The 17,199-nt window shown below is 40.3% G+C and overlaps 2 protein-coding genes across 5 annotated transcripts; both read right to left on the reverse strand.

Annotated features, from left to right (window-relative positions):
- Positions 1–263: 263 nt before the first annotated feature.
- Positions 264–4,052, reverse strand: LOC119555968. Its single transcript, XM_037867694.1, has 3 exons — positions 3,911–4,052; positions 2,637–2,865; positions 264–2,570 (listed from the first exon to the last, which is right to left on the reverse strand). Exons 2-3 carry the CDS (start codon positions 2,849–2,851, stop codon positions 1,289–1,291), a joined length of 1,497 nt encoding a protein of 498 aa, XP_037723622.1. The 5' UTR covers positions 2,852–2,865; positions 3,911–4,052; the 3' UTR covers positions 264–1,288.
- A 490-nt stretch (positions 4,053–4,542) lies between these two features.
- LOC119555967 lies at positions 4,543–12,932 on the reverse strand. Of its 4 annotated transcripts, none has more exons than XM_037867690.1 (3): positions 12,764–12,932; positions 5,177–8,115; positions 4,543–5,113 (listed from the first exon to the last, which is right to left on the reverse strand). In XM_037867690.1, the coding sequence occupies exons 2-3, from the start codon at positions 7,981–7,983 to the stop codon at positions 4,543–4,545; spliced, it is 3,378 nt and encodes a 1,125-aa protein (XP_037723618.1). In that variant the 5' UTR covers positions 7,984–8,115; positions 12,764–12,932. The 4 variants fall into 4 exon arrangements, with proteins under 4 accessions (XP_037723618.1, XP_037723617.1, XP_037723620.1 ...); XM_037867689.1 differs by having other exon boundaries at positions 12,583–12,932; XM_037867692.1 differs by lacking the exon at positions 12,764–12,932 and adding an exon at positions 11,589–11,788.
- Between the last annotated feature and the right edge of the window lie 4,267 nt (positions 12,933–17,199).

Raw genomic sequence — 17,199 nt, forward strand, 5'->3', positions numbered from 1 at the left:
GCCCTTGCTCGAATGTTAAAGGTTACATTTTTATAAAAATAAAAAATTCATATTCAGTTTCTGTCAGTAAATTTAATAGACACAAAGTTTATCATAGCTCAGTTACTAAAACATTAATAAAAATCAAAGGGAAAGCTGTATGATTTTAATTTAATTTTGCATAACACATCCTAAATGACCGTTCTTCATTCAGAAAATGGAGAAAATTTAGTTTACATTAACAAAATGGCTTAAAATTCCAAATCCCACAAATAAATAGCACATGGAATTCAAGGATATTTTATTTATTTCATCGCAAAACATTTGGGGTACACATTTATACATTTATTTATACATATATAATGCTTAGATTTTGAACGAACATGAATACAAAAATATTGATTTCTGTTCCTTTAAATTTCCTTTTTTATTAAACGATTTTTTTTATAGAATTGGCTTCCCAGGAATACCTAATATGGTACAATAATTTATTTTTCTAGACTACAAAAAAATATTAGTATAGGTATCACAAATATATATATGTATGTATATATAAATACATAATTTTAGCGAAATCTAATGTTTCAAAAGGATCATTGATATACACGTACTCGTTGAAAGGAATTGATTGATTTTTACTTTATTGACGGACATTGCCAAGGTGAATCCGCACCTGGATCGGTCTGTCTCTTAGGTTGAGCTGGAACTTAGTAGCAAAAACACACCTTTAAGTGGGAGGAACCGATATTATACAAAGACATTGCTCACATTTAACTCGAATTGCACCAACCAATTCACGATATTGCTTCAGAACTGTTCGCATAGCAGTGCCACTTTAGTTAAATGTGTGCGAAATGTATGATGTTTCCATTAAAAATGCGATACACTAGCTTTTAACACTGACTATTGAAACTGTATGTGTTCGCACATATTGCGAAATCGGGATTACAAGGATAATGCTAGCTTTGACGCAGCCAAAAACGGTATAAGTAGATAAAAAATAAATAAATATTAAGCACTTGCATAAGCTCTGGTTCTACAGTGTGTTTCAAAGCCCTTGAATCCTGAATCCTACTGTCTTGCAAAAACACCCTGTAGAAACATTGTCGAAATATGTATATGGTAAACATGTATAGAGTTAGGAACCAGCGCAAAAATTCGGTATTGCGCTTTACTAGCACACGTTGTCCTTAAGTATATCTTGGGATTAAAATATATATGTATGTGACCTCTGTGGCATAGGTTCCAATCCCTTTTTTCGGGGATTACGGTTAAGATTAAGAGGCCATCGTCTTGATAATGGATCCATTCAGCGTTGGGTCTCTCCGGAACGCATCTGCTCGCGACCATCGCCCCGCTCGATGTACCAGTTGTTGTTGTTGCGTTTCTGGGCATGCTTGTGGCGAGCGTTCTCCCGCTGTTGCATCATCCGCTCGTGCCACTCGCCACTGCCGCTATCGTTTTGTGGATCGCGCTCCTTGCTGTTTTCATTGGAGTGTTCGTTGGACTTCTTATTGTAGCGTCCTCGATTGTTGGACGACTGATCGTAGTACTTCTTTTTGGCATGCTCCTTGGAGTGGCTATGATCCTGCTCCTGTCGTCGATGCTTGCGCTCGTGCGAGGACTGCTGCTCCTGCTTGTACTGTTTGGGCCTGAAACGATCTTTCGAACCATCCGCCAGCTTTGACGACTGGCCATGGGAAGTCACGGTTTCTGGCCCATCCATTTTCGGTTGGTAATTGCCTGCTCTTGGCCCAGCTTTTGCATCCACATTTTCGCTTTCATCGCCGGCAAACGAGCCCAGCTTTTCGGTGATCTTTTCAAACTTGTGAAAGGCTCCCGACTGCTGTAGCACATCGTTGACGACACTGCCGATCTCATCGGTTAGCTCGTCCAAATGCTGCTTGTTCTCCACACACATGCCGGCGATCTCAACGAACCGACCATCGGGGCACTGGAAGGGCTGCTTCAGGTCGGCCTTGGTGATGTCCACGGGACTGACGTTGTCCCCATTGCCGGGCCAGGCCTTGAAGGTCTTGCCCTTGGCACGGCCTGCTCCCTGACGCTGCATCCCATCCTGGCCAGAGCCCAGCAGATACTGCAGTTTCTTCGACATGATATCGATCTCGGCGCGCAGCAGATTGTTTTGCAGCTCTAGCTCACCCACGCGGCGCTCCAGTTCGACCAGGGGCTTATCCTCGCCCAGGACCTGCCACTCTGGATTGCGAAGCTTGCCCACAAAGGCCAGAATGGACAAAGTGGCGGCCACATAGAAGAAGGCCGTAAGGCCATTCTGCACCAGTGGTGGCAGTTCAAGCTCGAACTTGGAGCGCACTATGTTCGTTGACTCCTGCACCTGCACCTCATCTCTTTCGGGATACTCCTTAAGCTGCTGGCCAGTACTAATCGGTATGGGTGCAATCAGCTCCACGGAACTAGTGGGCAAATCCCCGAAACCCAAGTCACCGAGCAGGGGTTCGCGCATAAAGAGATTGGGTGAGATGCGATCGGTGCTCTCGCAATCGCTGATTATCGAAATACCATCGGAAATGTCGTCCGCCTGGGGATCCTCGGCCGCAACCCTGTTGCATCTGTTAGAGAAATAGATACTGGTTTTAGTTTCTAGGTTGAGATGTGAGTTAGAGCGGAGGATGTACCTCTCGATTTTCTGCTTGTCCGCTCGACTGCTCGGCCTTAAATCCGCCAACTCCTCGGTCTTCTCCAGGCCGTCATCCTTCTCCTTCACCACCGGCAAAATGGTCCAAGAGTTGAGCACCGACGACGAGGAGCTGCTCCCGAGAGACTCCTCGCTTAAGGTGGGCCCGGTCTTGGCTGGCCCAATGTCTTCGCTCCTGCTGCCCTCCGTCTCCATCTCTGAATTGTTGTCTGGGAATAGAAAAATCACACATCATTTTGTTATCTGTCATGAACTTTTGAGGTGTTTGGTTTTCCATTGTTATTTCGTCAAAATCTTTACCTATTACCTTTACCTATTTACCTATTAAATTGCGTAATAAAATGTGTTATTTCTTTTTGTTTAATAATACAAAAATCCTTTGTTTCAAAAGGACTCAGTTTTTTGATATTGTTTGTTTGCAATAGTCCTTGACTTAATATTAAATTTAAACAATTTTTGTGCATAATAGGTTTTTTATCTGGTTTTTATGTTTAATTTTGGAGATTACTAGGTAAATAAAAATACAGGTAACATATAAATTCTTAAGAAGCCCGATGTGTTTAATTTGGATTTTTATTTAAAGTACAATTTCGATTATAAGATTCTGCCTGCAATACTGGGCTCTTTTACCCCAATGTGCACTGTTTACCCGGGGCTCGGCTATCAATATACTCAAGTATCAGGTCAAGTTTATATTATACTTTTAAGAGATATATGGACAACGGGCTCCTCGTTTAAAAGACTTTCTATAGGATGAGGTACTTCATTAAAATGATTCTGATTCTTTTTATAGGAACCGTTTAAAAATATACAAGTACCAAAAAGGAAGTCCTTGAGAAGTATGTATACTTTTGGGAGATACCTAAGAACCCTTGCAATTCTCCCGTTATTTTGACACTGACCTAGTAAAGAAAATTTCGAAGCTCTATAGGACTGAGCGAGAAGGCAATAGACTTTTCACATGCCAGCTTTTCCCTTGGAGCGAGCGAGAAAGCAGTACCTACGTCATGAAAGGAAATTTCGGGGAAAATGGCAAGGCTAAATTTTCTCTTTATGGGTTTACTAGGCCTACTAGTACTTCGACCTTGAAATGCTTATATATGTGAGTACCTATTTGCGTCTATATCTTTTCGCCACAAAGTTAAAAACAATGGATATATGTAAGTACGCATTAATGTGCGTTTTGTGTGTTAGTCCAATTCGATTCGTTATTTTGAATTTGGAATCAGGGTAAACATTAAATGCACTACACACCTCGATTTCAAACAATTTGCAATATCTGCCGTAAATGGATGATAGTTAAAAATAATATAGCAGCAGATATCTTCAGTGGTAAATAAATAAAATTCTTTGTGGGTTCTAGAGGTGGGAGTACATCGATGGCACTGGCACTATCGGACCATCCGATTTTTCTAGATTTGTATATCCGATTTCAATCGGAAGTGCAAGATACCGTTGCGGACTCAAACCATGGTTCAGAAGCCCACTAAGCAGGGTCTTAAACCAGTACTAACGGTATTTTGATGAAGATATTTCTACATGAGTTGTGTTTTTGACTCAAAAACCTCTATAGGGACTTAAAAAAAAATCATATATTAGGTAAAGATATATAATACATAGCTAGTGTAGAAGTATTTTAATGATTTCTAAGTCTCGGTGATTCAGATAAAAAGTTAAGTTTAAATTTAAATAGATTTACATAACATTGTAAATAATTTTCAAAAATGGGTGTCATACGTTGAAATGCATAATATACACTCAATGTATTAGTAATATTTAGGAAAATAATAATTAAAGATATGAAATTCGTGAGCTTCTCTATAATGCGTTTGTTTTTTCTCTCTTAGTGATTATGTATGATATGATATTTCTAAGGTCTGCTCACCTTATAGTTGTTTCTCCATTATCCTCCTCACCTCACCGGCCTCCGAGCTGAGCTCCCAGTCGGATGCGTTTCCCATCCTAGCCTCTAGATGTCGGCTCAAAGTACTGTTCCTGGACGTCGGCCCTGCAATTGGTCCCTTTATAAGGCGGGGTGCTGGCACCGGATGGGAGATCCGCTGACGATGCTGTGGCGTCCAGTAGATCTGGCTGGTCTGCTGGGCCGATTGGTCCAGGATCAGTGGCGTGGCCCTGCCATCCTGCATCATGGCATATGGGCCATGCGCCTGGGTTGGAGCTGGACGTACGTAGGGCAAGTAGTCCACTAGCTGGGCCACCTGGACACCCTCGCCCGTATCCACCAGGACCAATTGGTTCAGGGGAACCGGCCTGGCCAGCGTTCCCAGTTGCTGGCTGGACAAATACTGTTCGGAGACATTGGAGAGCAGGCTGTTCCGCTTGCTAACATGGGCGTAGATGGGTGAGGGTCCATCGACGGCCATTCCACCACTGGATACATAGCGTCCCTGGGCGATGGGTAAACTCTGGACGCGCTGAGGCACCTGAGGTCGGGCACTAAAACGTAAAGAAAAATAATATTATAACCTCATTAAGGATAGTATAACCCCCTGTACATACCACTGATCATCCACGGAGGCATACGAAACGGGTGAGACATCTGCATTGGGTGGTGTGAGATGTCGCTTGTAGACGGGTTGCATTGGCGTCTTGGGTTCTGGGGCTCTGGTAACGCTCTTGCGACAGAACTCCTTAACCTTCTCCAGAATCTCCTCCCTGGTAAGGAGTCCCCCGATGCGTCGGGACTGACCATGATCCTGACCCCTCTGTCGCATTACCACCGGTGTCTGTTGACCAGGATTTCCAGTACTTGGCACCATGTTGTCCAGAACGCTCTGACTTCGAGGAGGTTGCTGTAGCATCTGCATGGGCATGGCCATTTGCACTTGCCTCTGGGGAGTGCCATTGAAGACCGTTAGGGGGCGATTGCGACCACTGATTCCCGAGAAGGTATTACGCTGCACCGAATTGCGAATGAAGTTCTGCTGTTGATCCGGTTGCAACACCACCTGGGTGTAGATATCCTCATTCGGTCGTTGTGCTGTCATATTTTGCTGCGGCTGAGGGACAACCTGCAGTTGCTGCTGCTGATGTAGCTTGTGATAGAGTTGGCGATCCGTCACCTCCTTGATGGCCCGCAATTGGTCCCACTGGTTCTGGCCACGCACAGGGGTCGAGGAGGCCACAGGACTCGCCAGGATGGGCTGCTCATGGCTGAATTGACTGCGATCCACCGATGTGGAGCGATTAATCCGACCCACCTGCTGGGCCTCGGGCCATTGTCGCCTGGGATTTACGCCCGGTCTTTCGAGTGTTGATCTTCGCAAAGTGGTGTCACAGTTTCGGCTCTGGAAATTGGGGTCACTATTGCTGTTTTGAAAAGTGGCGTCACTGTTTCGGTTCTGATAACTCAAGTCACCGTTTCTGCTTTGATAAGTGGAGTCACTGTTTCGGTTTTGGAAACCAGAGTCACCATTTATCCTCTGCAAAGTAGAGTCACCGTTTCTGTTTTGGAAATTGGGGTCACCATTTCGGTTTTGGAAATTGGAGTCACCGTTAATCCTCTGCAAAGTGGAGTCAGCGTTTCTGTTTTGTAAATTGGAGTCACCGATTCTGTTTTGGAAATCAGTGTGACCGTTTACCCTCTGCAAAGTATTGTCACCGCTTCTCCTCTGTAAGGTAGAGTCACCATTTCTTCTCTGCAACGTGGAGTCACCGTTTCTCCTCTGCAAAGTGATATCACCGCTTCTAGTGATTTTTTCAGTTGTAGGATCAACATTTGGAGATGGAATCTGGCCATTTTGGCGGCGAAAATTAGGACTCTGGCGCTCCAGTAGTATACGACGTATTTCGGCAGGGACATCCGCTTTGCGGCGGTAATCCTCCTTGTCCTGGTCGTGGAACAATACCCGGGGCATGGGGCTTTCCGACTTTGGAGTGGTTTTTCGGCGAGCTGGAAAGATACTGTTTGAGAGCCTTTGCAGCACCGATAGCTTCTTGGTGTTGCTCTTGCGCAGAGCGGCCAGGGATTCGGCCACCTGTTGACGTCGCTCCTCGGCCGATTGCATCGGAGTGGAGGTCCTGGCAATTGTGGGTGTGGGCGAGAAGAGTTCCCTCCGGGGCATCAAAGCCAGACCCTTGCGATCCAGATAGGCCTGGAATTCATCGGAGCTGATAGTGTTGGTAAAAGTGCCCGGCGTGGGCGTGGGCGTGGGTGAGGGCAAGTCCTCAGCTCCACTCATAGCCGGCTTTATTTGTGGACTTTGTGGAACTGAGGAACTGCCCGCCAGCTCGTCACTTGATTCGCTCTTGGTCAACGGTCCATCGATATCATCGAGGTCATCATCCGAGGTAATCTGTAGCTTCTTCACCCGCTCATCGAATTTTCGCGCATTTTTCGTCACCTCTGCGGGATTGAATAAGGCACTGCTCTCGGGATCGGAATTGGTACCGGTGCGGATTTTCAAGTTCGCTAATTCTGGATAGTTGGGCTTTGAGCACTTCTTAAAAGTGGGCTGTGGTTTTCGCGGCTCTAGATTTTTCTGGTTCTGGTTTTGGTTCTGATTTTGATTTTGATGACGGGCCTGTTTACCCGCTCTCGAATCCTTGGGCGTCTGTTTTCGCTTGGGCAACTTACCATTACCAGTAGCCGATGTCTCCCTTAGTTCCTCAAACTTGAGACGTGCCAGCACCGAGGGATCATATACAAAGTAGGCATCCGGATTCTTAATGTACGTCTTCACATACTTGGACTGCTTCAGGACCTCCTCGGTGGTCACATAGTCATCGGTGTTCTGCGACTGAGATCTACTGATCTTACTTTTGCGAGTATTGGACTCGTTCTTCTGCTGCTCCCGCTCCTTGTCACGTTCCCTTTCCTTTTCCCGTTCCCGTTCCCTCAGTTGCTGGGTCACTGTTTTTCGAACACTAAGGGTCGATCTCTTCGTAGGCACCGGTGGTGGTGTCTTCTTCTCCGCAGATTTGGCTATGTTACCATTGCGAAAGGGATTCTTCTGGTCGACAATGGGTTCGCCGGTGATGAACTTTTGAATCTTCTCGTCGTTGGGATTGAAGCTAACCGATTTCTTGGTTTTGGCACTGCTGGTAACGTCAATCTCGGTCGGATTCTCCGCTTTTGTCGGGGTCTTCACCGGGCTATCCTTCTCTTTGTCCTCCTCCTCTTTTTCCTTTTCCTTATCCCTTTCCTTTTCAAAGTTCTCGAAGGGTTCTATGATCTTCAGAGGTGCTGTGATATAGTTATCTTCCACTATTTTCTGGGAATCTTGGTCGACTGCACCATCGGTTTCTGGACTTTTCGGTTCGTTTAGAGGACGGATTCCTTCTTCGCTTTTAATGATCTCAGACATTTTTTGGAGCACTGGCTGGGGAAGAGTGGTGAGGGGGAAAACGAGAGGGCTTGGAGTGGAAGAGAGTTGGGAGCTGCTGTCGTCTGTGTGCCCACCATCGATAATGTTGTTTCGGGGTCCGCGAAAGAAAATCTGCAAATAATATTTAAAATTTTGGTTAATATTAAGTAAGAGTTTATATAAAAAAGTTTAAATTGCTAAAATAATACCTCAATCTGCAAGGATTTTAAAAACATGTTCCTACTGCATTATATTTATGTAAAATCAGTTCAAATATTCTCTCCTTGTAACAATTATTAAAATAAAATATATTAAACAACATTTTTTAAAGTCCAAATTATATGTCAAACATTCTTAATTCAGGGATTCCCCACTTTATATCAAAGTTATAATGATACAACGATCCTTTAAAATATTTTTCCTGATGAGGAAAATATTTCGCAAGATAAGAACATTAAACTCAAATAAATATTTGCCCACAAATTTGTTGCCAACTTCGATACATTTCTACGTATTCGGCGACCCATAAAAAATACATACATATGTTTATTCTACAAATTTAATGACCAAACAGCCTTCTCTTTAAGGTTAAAATCACGGTTTATTCTTCTCCCAAGCGAATATTCGGCCACCAAACGTTGGAATTCCGTTTTGCAAATACCGAATTGGGGAAAAAACCACTCCATCTGCTGGGAACCCGGGATATCGTTGGGATTGGGTAATCCCAAGGGCCCGTGGAACACGACCCAGTCAGATTTTCGGTTTGGTGGGCTGCTCTCAGGCGGAGGCGACTTGTAATGAACGGCGCAAAACGTAAACAAATCGCGAGGGAATGTGTAAAAACAACAAAACATGCACGCAGGCCACCTGATGACTGACATTGACGATAAATGAACAATCGACCTCAATAAAGGCAGGCGCACATATGAATGTAAGTACGATCCGAGTACGTACATACCTAGCCACATATGTACATATGCTAGGCAGATATCTACGTCTCGGGAATTTCACTTGAGTTGATCATTTAATTAAGGCCCCCCACCGGACCCGCGCCCCAAAAAAGGTCAAAAAGCCACAATGGCACTTGACTAGGCTTTTTGTATCCGGCACTCTTGAAACACACAAATACATCGGTGCCACGCAAAGCTCTTCCAACCCAATTCTCCCTGAGATTTTTTTTTTACGACGGGTAGCAATGTGTGTTATCGTTATGGGTGAGTACCAATATTTATGAAAGTCTAGCATAGTATAGTGTATTTGTTTTTCCGAAATCAAAGCAAATTTTTAACAGGAAAAATAAGATGCGAGGAGGATATTTGCATTTTTTTTAAATTTCTCGAAAAAAGCGTTTTCAAAAAACCTAATAAAACTACTTATAGGGAATTTTTGTATGTTATGAAATATAGTGCTTAGATTAAATTATTTTTTAAGTCTATTAAACTAAGTTATTAATAAATTAATATAAATTATATGATGGATTTTTAAAAACAAATTTGCGTATCAGCAAAATTCGCACAATTAGACATTAGAACAATTTATTCAATATCTTAAAGAAAGCATTTTCTAAAAATCTATTCTGAGTAGATAAGTTAACAGAGCCTTTTTTATATAATAGAAAAATTTGCAAAGAATATTTTTCGAAATTTTGACTGTTTATTTCGAAATCTTTTTTATTACTTTTGTGTTTTAAATTATTTTTTAAGTTTTTCAAACTAAACTAAAACAAAGTAACACAAAATTATTGAACATTTTTAAAGCCAGTAAAGTATTAGAATTGTTTTATGAATTTTATTATAATAACAGATCAAATATAAATATTATTTTGTATATTATATTTTTTTAAATTTTCTATCGAAACTAGATTTACGCGTCGTTTTTGATTTACCAACAATTTTTTCCCCTTTGAAAAATCAATATGTTTTTTTCTGCTCGCAACCTACTTAGCCTTTTCCTAGTATCAAATTCGCAAAACTGCGGTCTGTTGGCCCGAATAAGCATATTGTCTACTAACCCACTGGCAATTGCCACCTCGTGTCAAATGATTTGCGGAGTCGGGTTCGGTTATCGGTAGAGAAACTGGTAAATTCAGTTGCAATAATTATTGCTCAGTAGATTACGTGACATCGGATGAGAGTCGACCGCTGAACTGCGGGGGCATTTGATTTTCCAATTGATTTGAAGGCGAATACAGCAGCCGACTGTCGATTGTAGACTGTCGACTGAATTTGAATACCACTCAGATCTCGGATCTCGACCACATGTGTCGGCATTTAACAGGGCCTGAAAAAAAGGGTTGCCTCATCGGTAACTTGAGCAACACACTCTAAAAGTAAAAAAAAAAAGTAACTGAAGCCAAATGAGAAGCTAAGAAAGAAGCCAGCCGAAATGGTGGCAAAACGCAATTAAAAAGAAAACGACTGAACGGGTTAATTTTGTGTATACAGGGGGTCTCTGAGATATTCCCCAGAATTTAGATAGGGAAAATATGAGAAATTGTTGATTTTTTCCAGACACCTTATCGCCCTTAAAATTTGCAAAAAGGTTTATGTTTAGAGGATATGTTAAAGTCAAAGTGCCCATACTTTTCTCCTGAATTTCTTTTTTTTTTCTTTCTGCTGAGCAAGGGCCTCGTCATCGTCTTGCCAAACTCGCATGTTGGCAAGATACTTATATGTATCTCTGTATATATATGTACGGTTATAAGCCGACCAGGCTGATTTGTAGCTGTGAGTAATTTCCAAGGCTGAGGCATACTAAATGCATATTCGATCGGTGTTTTTGTCGAAGTAAGCCTGTTAGTACGTTTCCCGGGCAGCTGCTCTGGATCGTTCGTTCTTTTTTTTTTTTTTTGCTTTTTTTCGCTTTCAGCTTGCAAAAGATTAAGCCCTGCGATAAGATAGTCACCATTATCTAAGCAAACACACACACATGAATTCGATTTCAGTATTCAGTAATAATAATTTGAATTCTAATCACAGTGGAAAAGGGTGATGGAGAGACCTTGTCAGTCAAACTTATCTGTAAAACAAAATTGTACAATGTTTCATGCTGCTCATGCTATGTATGTCTAGCGAATTCTACGGGAATTTACCTTTAATATTAATGTTACAAAAATATTTTATCTATCTGTATGCTAAAGTACTTTTTATGATAATACTTGAAAACTAGATATTGGGCAATGGAGCCAATTAGGGAAACTACGTCAAAACCAATATATCATGCCATCTGTAGTGGGTTTTGAACTCGCGAAATTTGGATGCACCGTGGGCAAAAGCAGCGCTGGCGCTAATAAGATTATGTCTTACGAAAAAAAATACACCCACTCAATACAAATATCTTGAGAGGGAAATAACCCCTTGAAGAAATTATACTACACTTAGAAAATTTAAGGTCATAAGGTCAATTTTTTTTATAAAACGGTGGTATAAAGATATGGTTAATTCGAAATCTTTTAAGAATATATTTTTTATATCTTATATAATAATATATTTTTAATTTTAGAAAAACATTTTATAAATGTATTTAATAGAAGAACTGAAAATTGTATCCAGTGTATACGGGTCATAGCATCATCGATCGATTTATAGCATGCCTTTTTCGCTTACCACCACGCAATTGGGAATGGGAACTGCATCCCTAATTCCGCATAGAATTTCAAATGGGTTTTTCTCCCAAATGAAAATGAATCAATGTCTGATTGGGAAGAGGCGTAATGAAGATTTCCTTTTGCTTTTCCTCTTTTTTTTTCTGGTTGGACCTAGGTTTTCTTGCTTTTGCTTTTCGCTTTCGTCATTGTTATGGTTATTTGCTGTTGCTATTGCTATTGCCGTTGCGCACAGTTGGGTTAATATTTCGAAAATAAGCGGTAATTGTGTGTCTCTGCCACCATTTTGTGGTTTGAGTTGAGTTTGTGCTTGCTTTGGTTATTTCTGCGTTTTTTTTTTTATGAATATACTCTTTTTTTTATGTTTTTAATGCTTAATGCGCCGCGGTTTTCCGTTGGTTTGGCAGCAAGAGCGGAAAAAGTGTGAGTTGGTAGCGGAGTTCATTCACCGCTGAGCCAACTGGCAGATGCCAATAAGAACGAACATCCCAGTTGGGTCTCGAAGAAAACCCCCAACGTTAACGTTCTTTTTTTTATTATTCTTTTTTTCACAAACTCTTGCTTTAGCCCGCACTCACTCACGAAATACAACAACAAAATACAACAAAATAATAATAAAAAAAAAAAAACCGAAAGATACAAAATCATACAGATACAGATACACACACTCGCACTAACGTTCGCTTACTCACACAACCATTGTAAACAGAATCGGTGGTTGAGATCCCCCAAAAACCCCTCCTACAATCCAACCTACGAATCCACCACTGTTTTCCTCTGCTTTTCTGTTTCTGTTTTGAGTATTATTATTAATTTCGCCGTACATTGTGTTACAAAACCCAGAAAACCGAAAACAATCCAATATTTTGCCGTACTGTTGCTGGTAAAATAAATACAACACCGTTGCAAAGGCAGTAAGATACAGATACGATCCGTACTGGCACTCTCTGGATGTGTGATTGTGATTGTGTTTGACTTTAGTTTACGACAATTACCTAAACAAACGTGAACAATAGCGGCGGTACGACGACGACGCGCACTTAACAACAAAAAAAAGTACTCCGGCGTTCGGCAAACGGCAGAAATCAAACAAAAAACACGTCGTTGAACGCTTTAATAAGCCTAATTCGTCTAATTCGCTTGGCCAAATGTGGAGTTGGAGTAGGGGAAGCTCACGTTATTGCTGCAGATGTAGATCAGAATCGGTATTTTGGGTTTTGCCGGATTGTTTATGCTTATTATGCGACAACCACAACTTCGATATTTCGCAGATACTCTGAGACACAGATACTCTGCGACGGCCGACAGAACCGAACACCACCGTTAATTTTCGCCGAATGTCGTCTCGTCTCGTTCGTCGACACGTAAGTCGGTAAAACGTAACGTAAAAAGGGAGACAGCCTCAGCGTAAGTGTCAGTAAAAAAGGGAGATGGAAGATGCGAACGTAAGTGTCAACAAAACGTAAGCCAACGTAAGTGCCAGTAAAAAAGGGAGATGCAAGATCTGCTCTTCAAAGAGAGAGAGAGTTCAAAGCGTTTTGAATAGCGTACCGCTCCGAAAGTCGAACAGTAAGCGGCAAAAACGTGCTCCCGTCGCAGAGCGCATGCGCAGAGAGCCGAAATGTGGCTACATTTGCAGCGCTGCCGGACCGGCGGATTTCCAGCCAGGCTTGAGCGCAGAACTTCCGATGACCCGACCTACACTGGGAAAAACAATCAAGTACTTTTAAGTAACAAATGTATTAGTTACATATTAAAAATGTTAAATGCAGTTAATGAGGAAGCAATTTATGTTGGCATTATTAATCATAAAAAAGATTTTGTTTTTGTATTACTTTTTCTATTTTGTTTATCAATTTTATTGGTATTTGAAATATTTATTTATTTATTTATTTATTCTCAGGCTAAAAGGCAATTGAGAAATTACCTAGAACCTATGCTTTTTATTGCAGCTATAGCTACTGTGGCCTTAAGCTACGTTTATTATACATGGTATTTGAAATAATTTTTATAATAGTAAAGAAAAGAAAACAGAAAAAGAAATAGTTATACTAGACAATTTTACACACGAAAGAAGTCTTGTAACATAAGGATTAATTTATATAACATTTGAAAATAAAAAGAAATTTATAAATTACATTTGCCAATAACTAGTATAAACATAGCATAGAAAAGTCTTAACTTTACATTATAAGTATGCCTATATATATTATAATAACATTTTATTCCAAACTAACCCGCAACTTATTAAAGATTTTTACCACTCAAATGGAAACAATTTTAATTCTGTGTACTTGTATTAAGTGTACACTAGCTAAAATAACTTTAAGTTTAACCTAACAAAATTTTAAAAATCCAATGAAATTCAATCTTTGTATAAGATTTTTTCTTGTGTGTTTTGTTATGGTTCTTCTTCTTCGCATAAGGACATTTTAGGGCGTTGCCACTTGGGTGGAAAAAATATCTTAAAGCGTTGCCAACTGGTTGAGCTAAGAATGATAATTAAAAATTGACTAATAACTACATCAACAGATAAATACAACAACATAGTTTTAGTTTCTTAATTTAAATTAAATTTAAATGAAATTTAAGCAGAAGGTATTTCCAAGTCATCCTCTTTCGAACCCATTTTACACAACACGGCGACTTTATGTAGAGAAGTGCAGCGCCATCCAGCGGAAAGGTCCAAAAGATGCAATAGCGCTCCAGTAGTTTTTTATTTGAACTTCATTAACGCCATCTGTTGTGGCTTACACAAATCAACGACAAAAAAGTATGCTAGAAAATAAATACTTCTTATATGCATAAAATATTTTTAGGCTACCTTACTTTATATTATTTTTAATGGAAATACATTTTTAAAATCGGTTGATATTCAAGCAATTTCTTAAAATATTCTTGGACAAAAAAATTCGTTATGTAGACACAAATATAGGGTTTGCTTAGTTATGTTGTAGTAAAAAATTGATATACGAATAAAAAACTTTTGTCTATACAAAGTTTGAAAACTAAATCTAGCCAACAGAAATTGGGAAAAAGCTAAATATTTCAACAGAAAGTACCAATATTTAGCAGCGGTGTGGTAACCACTGGATTAAAAACAAAATACGGTGTTTACCTTACCAATTCTTTGGCAGTACGATAAAGATCATTAATTACCATCTGATTTTTACATAGCAATGCATGCAAAACATTTGCATACGGGTTGGATTAGTGTGAGAACTGTTTCAAGGGGCGATTTGGTGGGCATTCCCCGAGGAGATCCCTAGACAATCCCAAGCCAAGGGCATGGCCTCCTCTCGCTTAACTGGCAATCTCGCGCATAATGATGGTTTCAGGTTCCAGGACTTTGTCGGCCAATCAATCGATGGTCGCATAGAGTTTAACATTTACCCGGCTCGCTTAATTCGGGGGTTCGGTTACGGTACTCGAATTGGGGATTTCGCTGGGTAATGGATAATGGATAATGGACAGACTGGAGCGGCGGCGACCCACTGTTTTAGGTGCCAGCGTATCCCATCGGCCTCATATGCATATGTACGCTTTTTTTTTCATTTCACAAGACGGGCATTTCTTTCGTTTTCGTCTTTGGCTTTGGCTTTGGTATTAGCAGAAGCGTCTTTGACTTTGGCTTTACCCACATAATTGGTCTTGGGGTTGGCCTGGCCGTGGATGGATGGTCCACGGATATGCTTACATATCGTATCGGATCGGAACGGATCGCCTCGCATCGCATCGCCTCGTATCGTATGCCGACCAATTTAGGTGGGCCCCCAATTTAAGTGATAATGATTATGCGTTGCGTCGACTTCCCATATTCCCAGTTAGAGGAGTTCAGTTCCCAGCGCCGAGACGAAACGCAATCTCCAGGTTCAGGTTCAGGTCCCGAATCCCAAAACTGCAACCGATGGCCAGAGCCAAAGCCAAAGCTAAAGCCAAAGCCAGAGCCAAAACCGTACCAAAACCAAAACCGAGCCCATGCTATGGAGTTACTGTGATTTGTGGTTAGTTGCAGCTTCTGTGCTACGTTTAAGCCATTGGAGCTGTCAGGTCTACGTTTGACTTTAAGGCTCATTACGTCAAAAAGAGGCAGTGAAAAAGTATCGTTAAAACCTTTGGCAATCTGTGGGAAAATTCTGCTCACCATAATTTGCATTGGGCTCAATTAAATTTGCTGCTGCCTTGTACCCCCGATTCACAATATGGACATTAACAGGAAATTGATGTTATTGTCCCGAGCCGCTGCATGCACTTTGCCTTTGACCACTCATATGTGGACACAAAGAAGCTACCTGAACTGAACTGAACGGAACCGAACTGTCCAAGTGTCTGGTGCCCTCCTCACTCGTTAGTATCCTTCTAATTTCACCTGGGACCAACATATTTTGACACTCATACGTTCACCGCAACCTATTATTTTAATGACCCCAGATCACTTGTTGTTTTGGTGTTTTTTTTTTAAACAAATCATTCTCAAAATATTTTAAAAATATTTTAAAGGGTTCACAAAAACTTTTAAAAATATATCATTCATGTTAAACAAATTTGTTTTAAGTAAAAATACTTTTTAAAATACTACATAATTTAAACACTAAATGTATAATACGAAACTTTACCTCAGACTTTAGCAATTTGCCAGCTAAAGCACGGATTTTCTATGTCGGAAAATAAGAATTTCGGTTTTAGTCAAAAATACTCTTTTCTTGCTGGTTTTTCAATCGCAGTTTATCCAACTCAAGGCAAACAGCTAAAAGACCGACTGTTTTGAGCAAATTGCTAAATATGATAACGATCCCCATCACTTTAAGGAAAATTTATAAATTGACCAATTTTCGCATTTTTCATAAGGAAAAATGTAAAAAAAAAAAAATTTCAGATTTGAATGCAAATTTATTGGAAATTAAACAGCGAGCTCAAACTGGTATGACTTTCCAGATTCTTACTCTTATTTTTATTTTGGCAGCCAAAAAACTGAATTTGTATGGCAAAAAAATAGGGTTAAAATTGTTGTTAAAAATGCGAGATTCAGATTTTTGTCAAAAATACGAAATTTTTTTTCGGTTTTTAAGCCTAGTTCAGCCAAATCACGGCGAACAGCTAAGAAAACGACTGTTTTGAGCAGCTTGTTAGATATGCTAACGATCCCTTTCACTTTAAGGAATATTTATTTTTTGACCAATTTTCGCATTTTTTGTAAGGGGGTACATCATCTATTTTTGCGAAAAATGGCAAAAATAAAAAATTTCCAGGTTTGAATGCTAATCGATTGGAAATTAAACAACGAGTTCAACGAGGTATGACATTCCTAGTTCTGACTTTTATTTTTTTTTTGGCAGCCAAAAAACTGAATTTGTAGGTCAAAAAAATAGGGTTGAAATTTTTGGGAAAAAAGCGAGGTTAAGATTTTTGTCAAAAATGCGATATTTTTTTTCGGTTTTTTAATCGTAGCTAAGCCAAATCAAGGTGTAAAGCTAAAAGACCGACTGTTTTGAGCAGCTTGCTAAATATGCTTACGATCCCTATCACTTTAAGGAAAATCTATTTTTTGACAAATTTTCGGATTTTTATAAAGGGTTACATCATCTATTTTTGCGAAAAATGTAAAAAATAAA

This window comes from Drosophila subpulchrella, chromosome X (genome assembly GCF_014743375.2).
Source record: "Drosophila subpulchrella strain 33 F10 #4 breed RU33 chromosome X, RU_Dsub_v1.1 Primary Assembly, whole genome shotgun sequence".
In the NCBI taxonomy this organism is placed as follows: domain Eukaryota; kingdom Metazoa; phylum Arthropoda; class Insecta; order Diptera; family Drosophilidae; genus Drosophila; species Drosophila subpulchrella.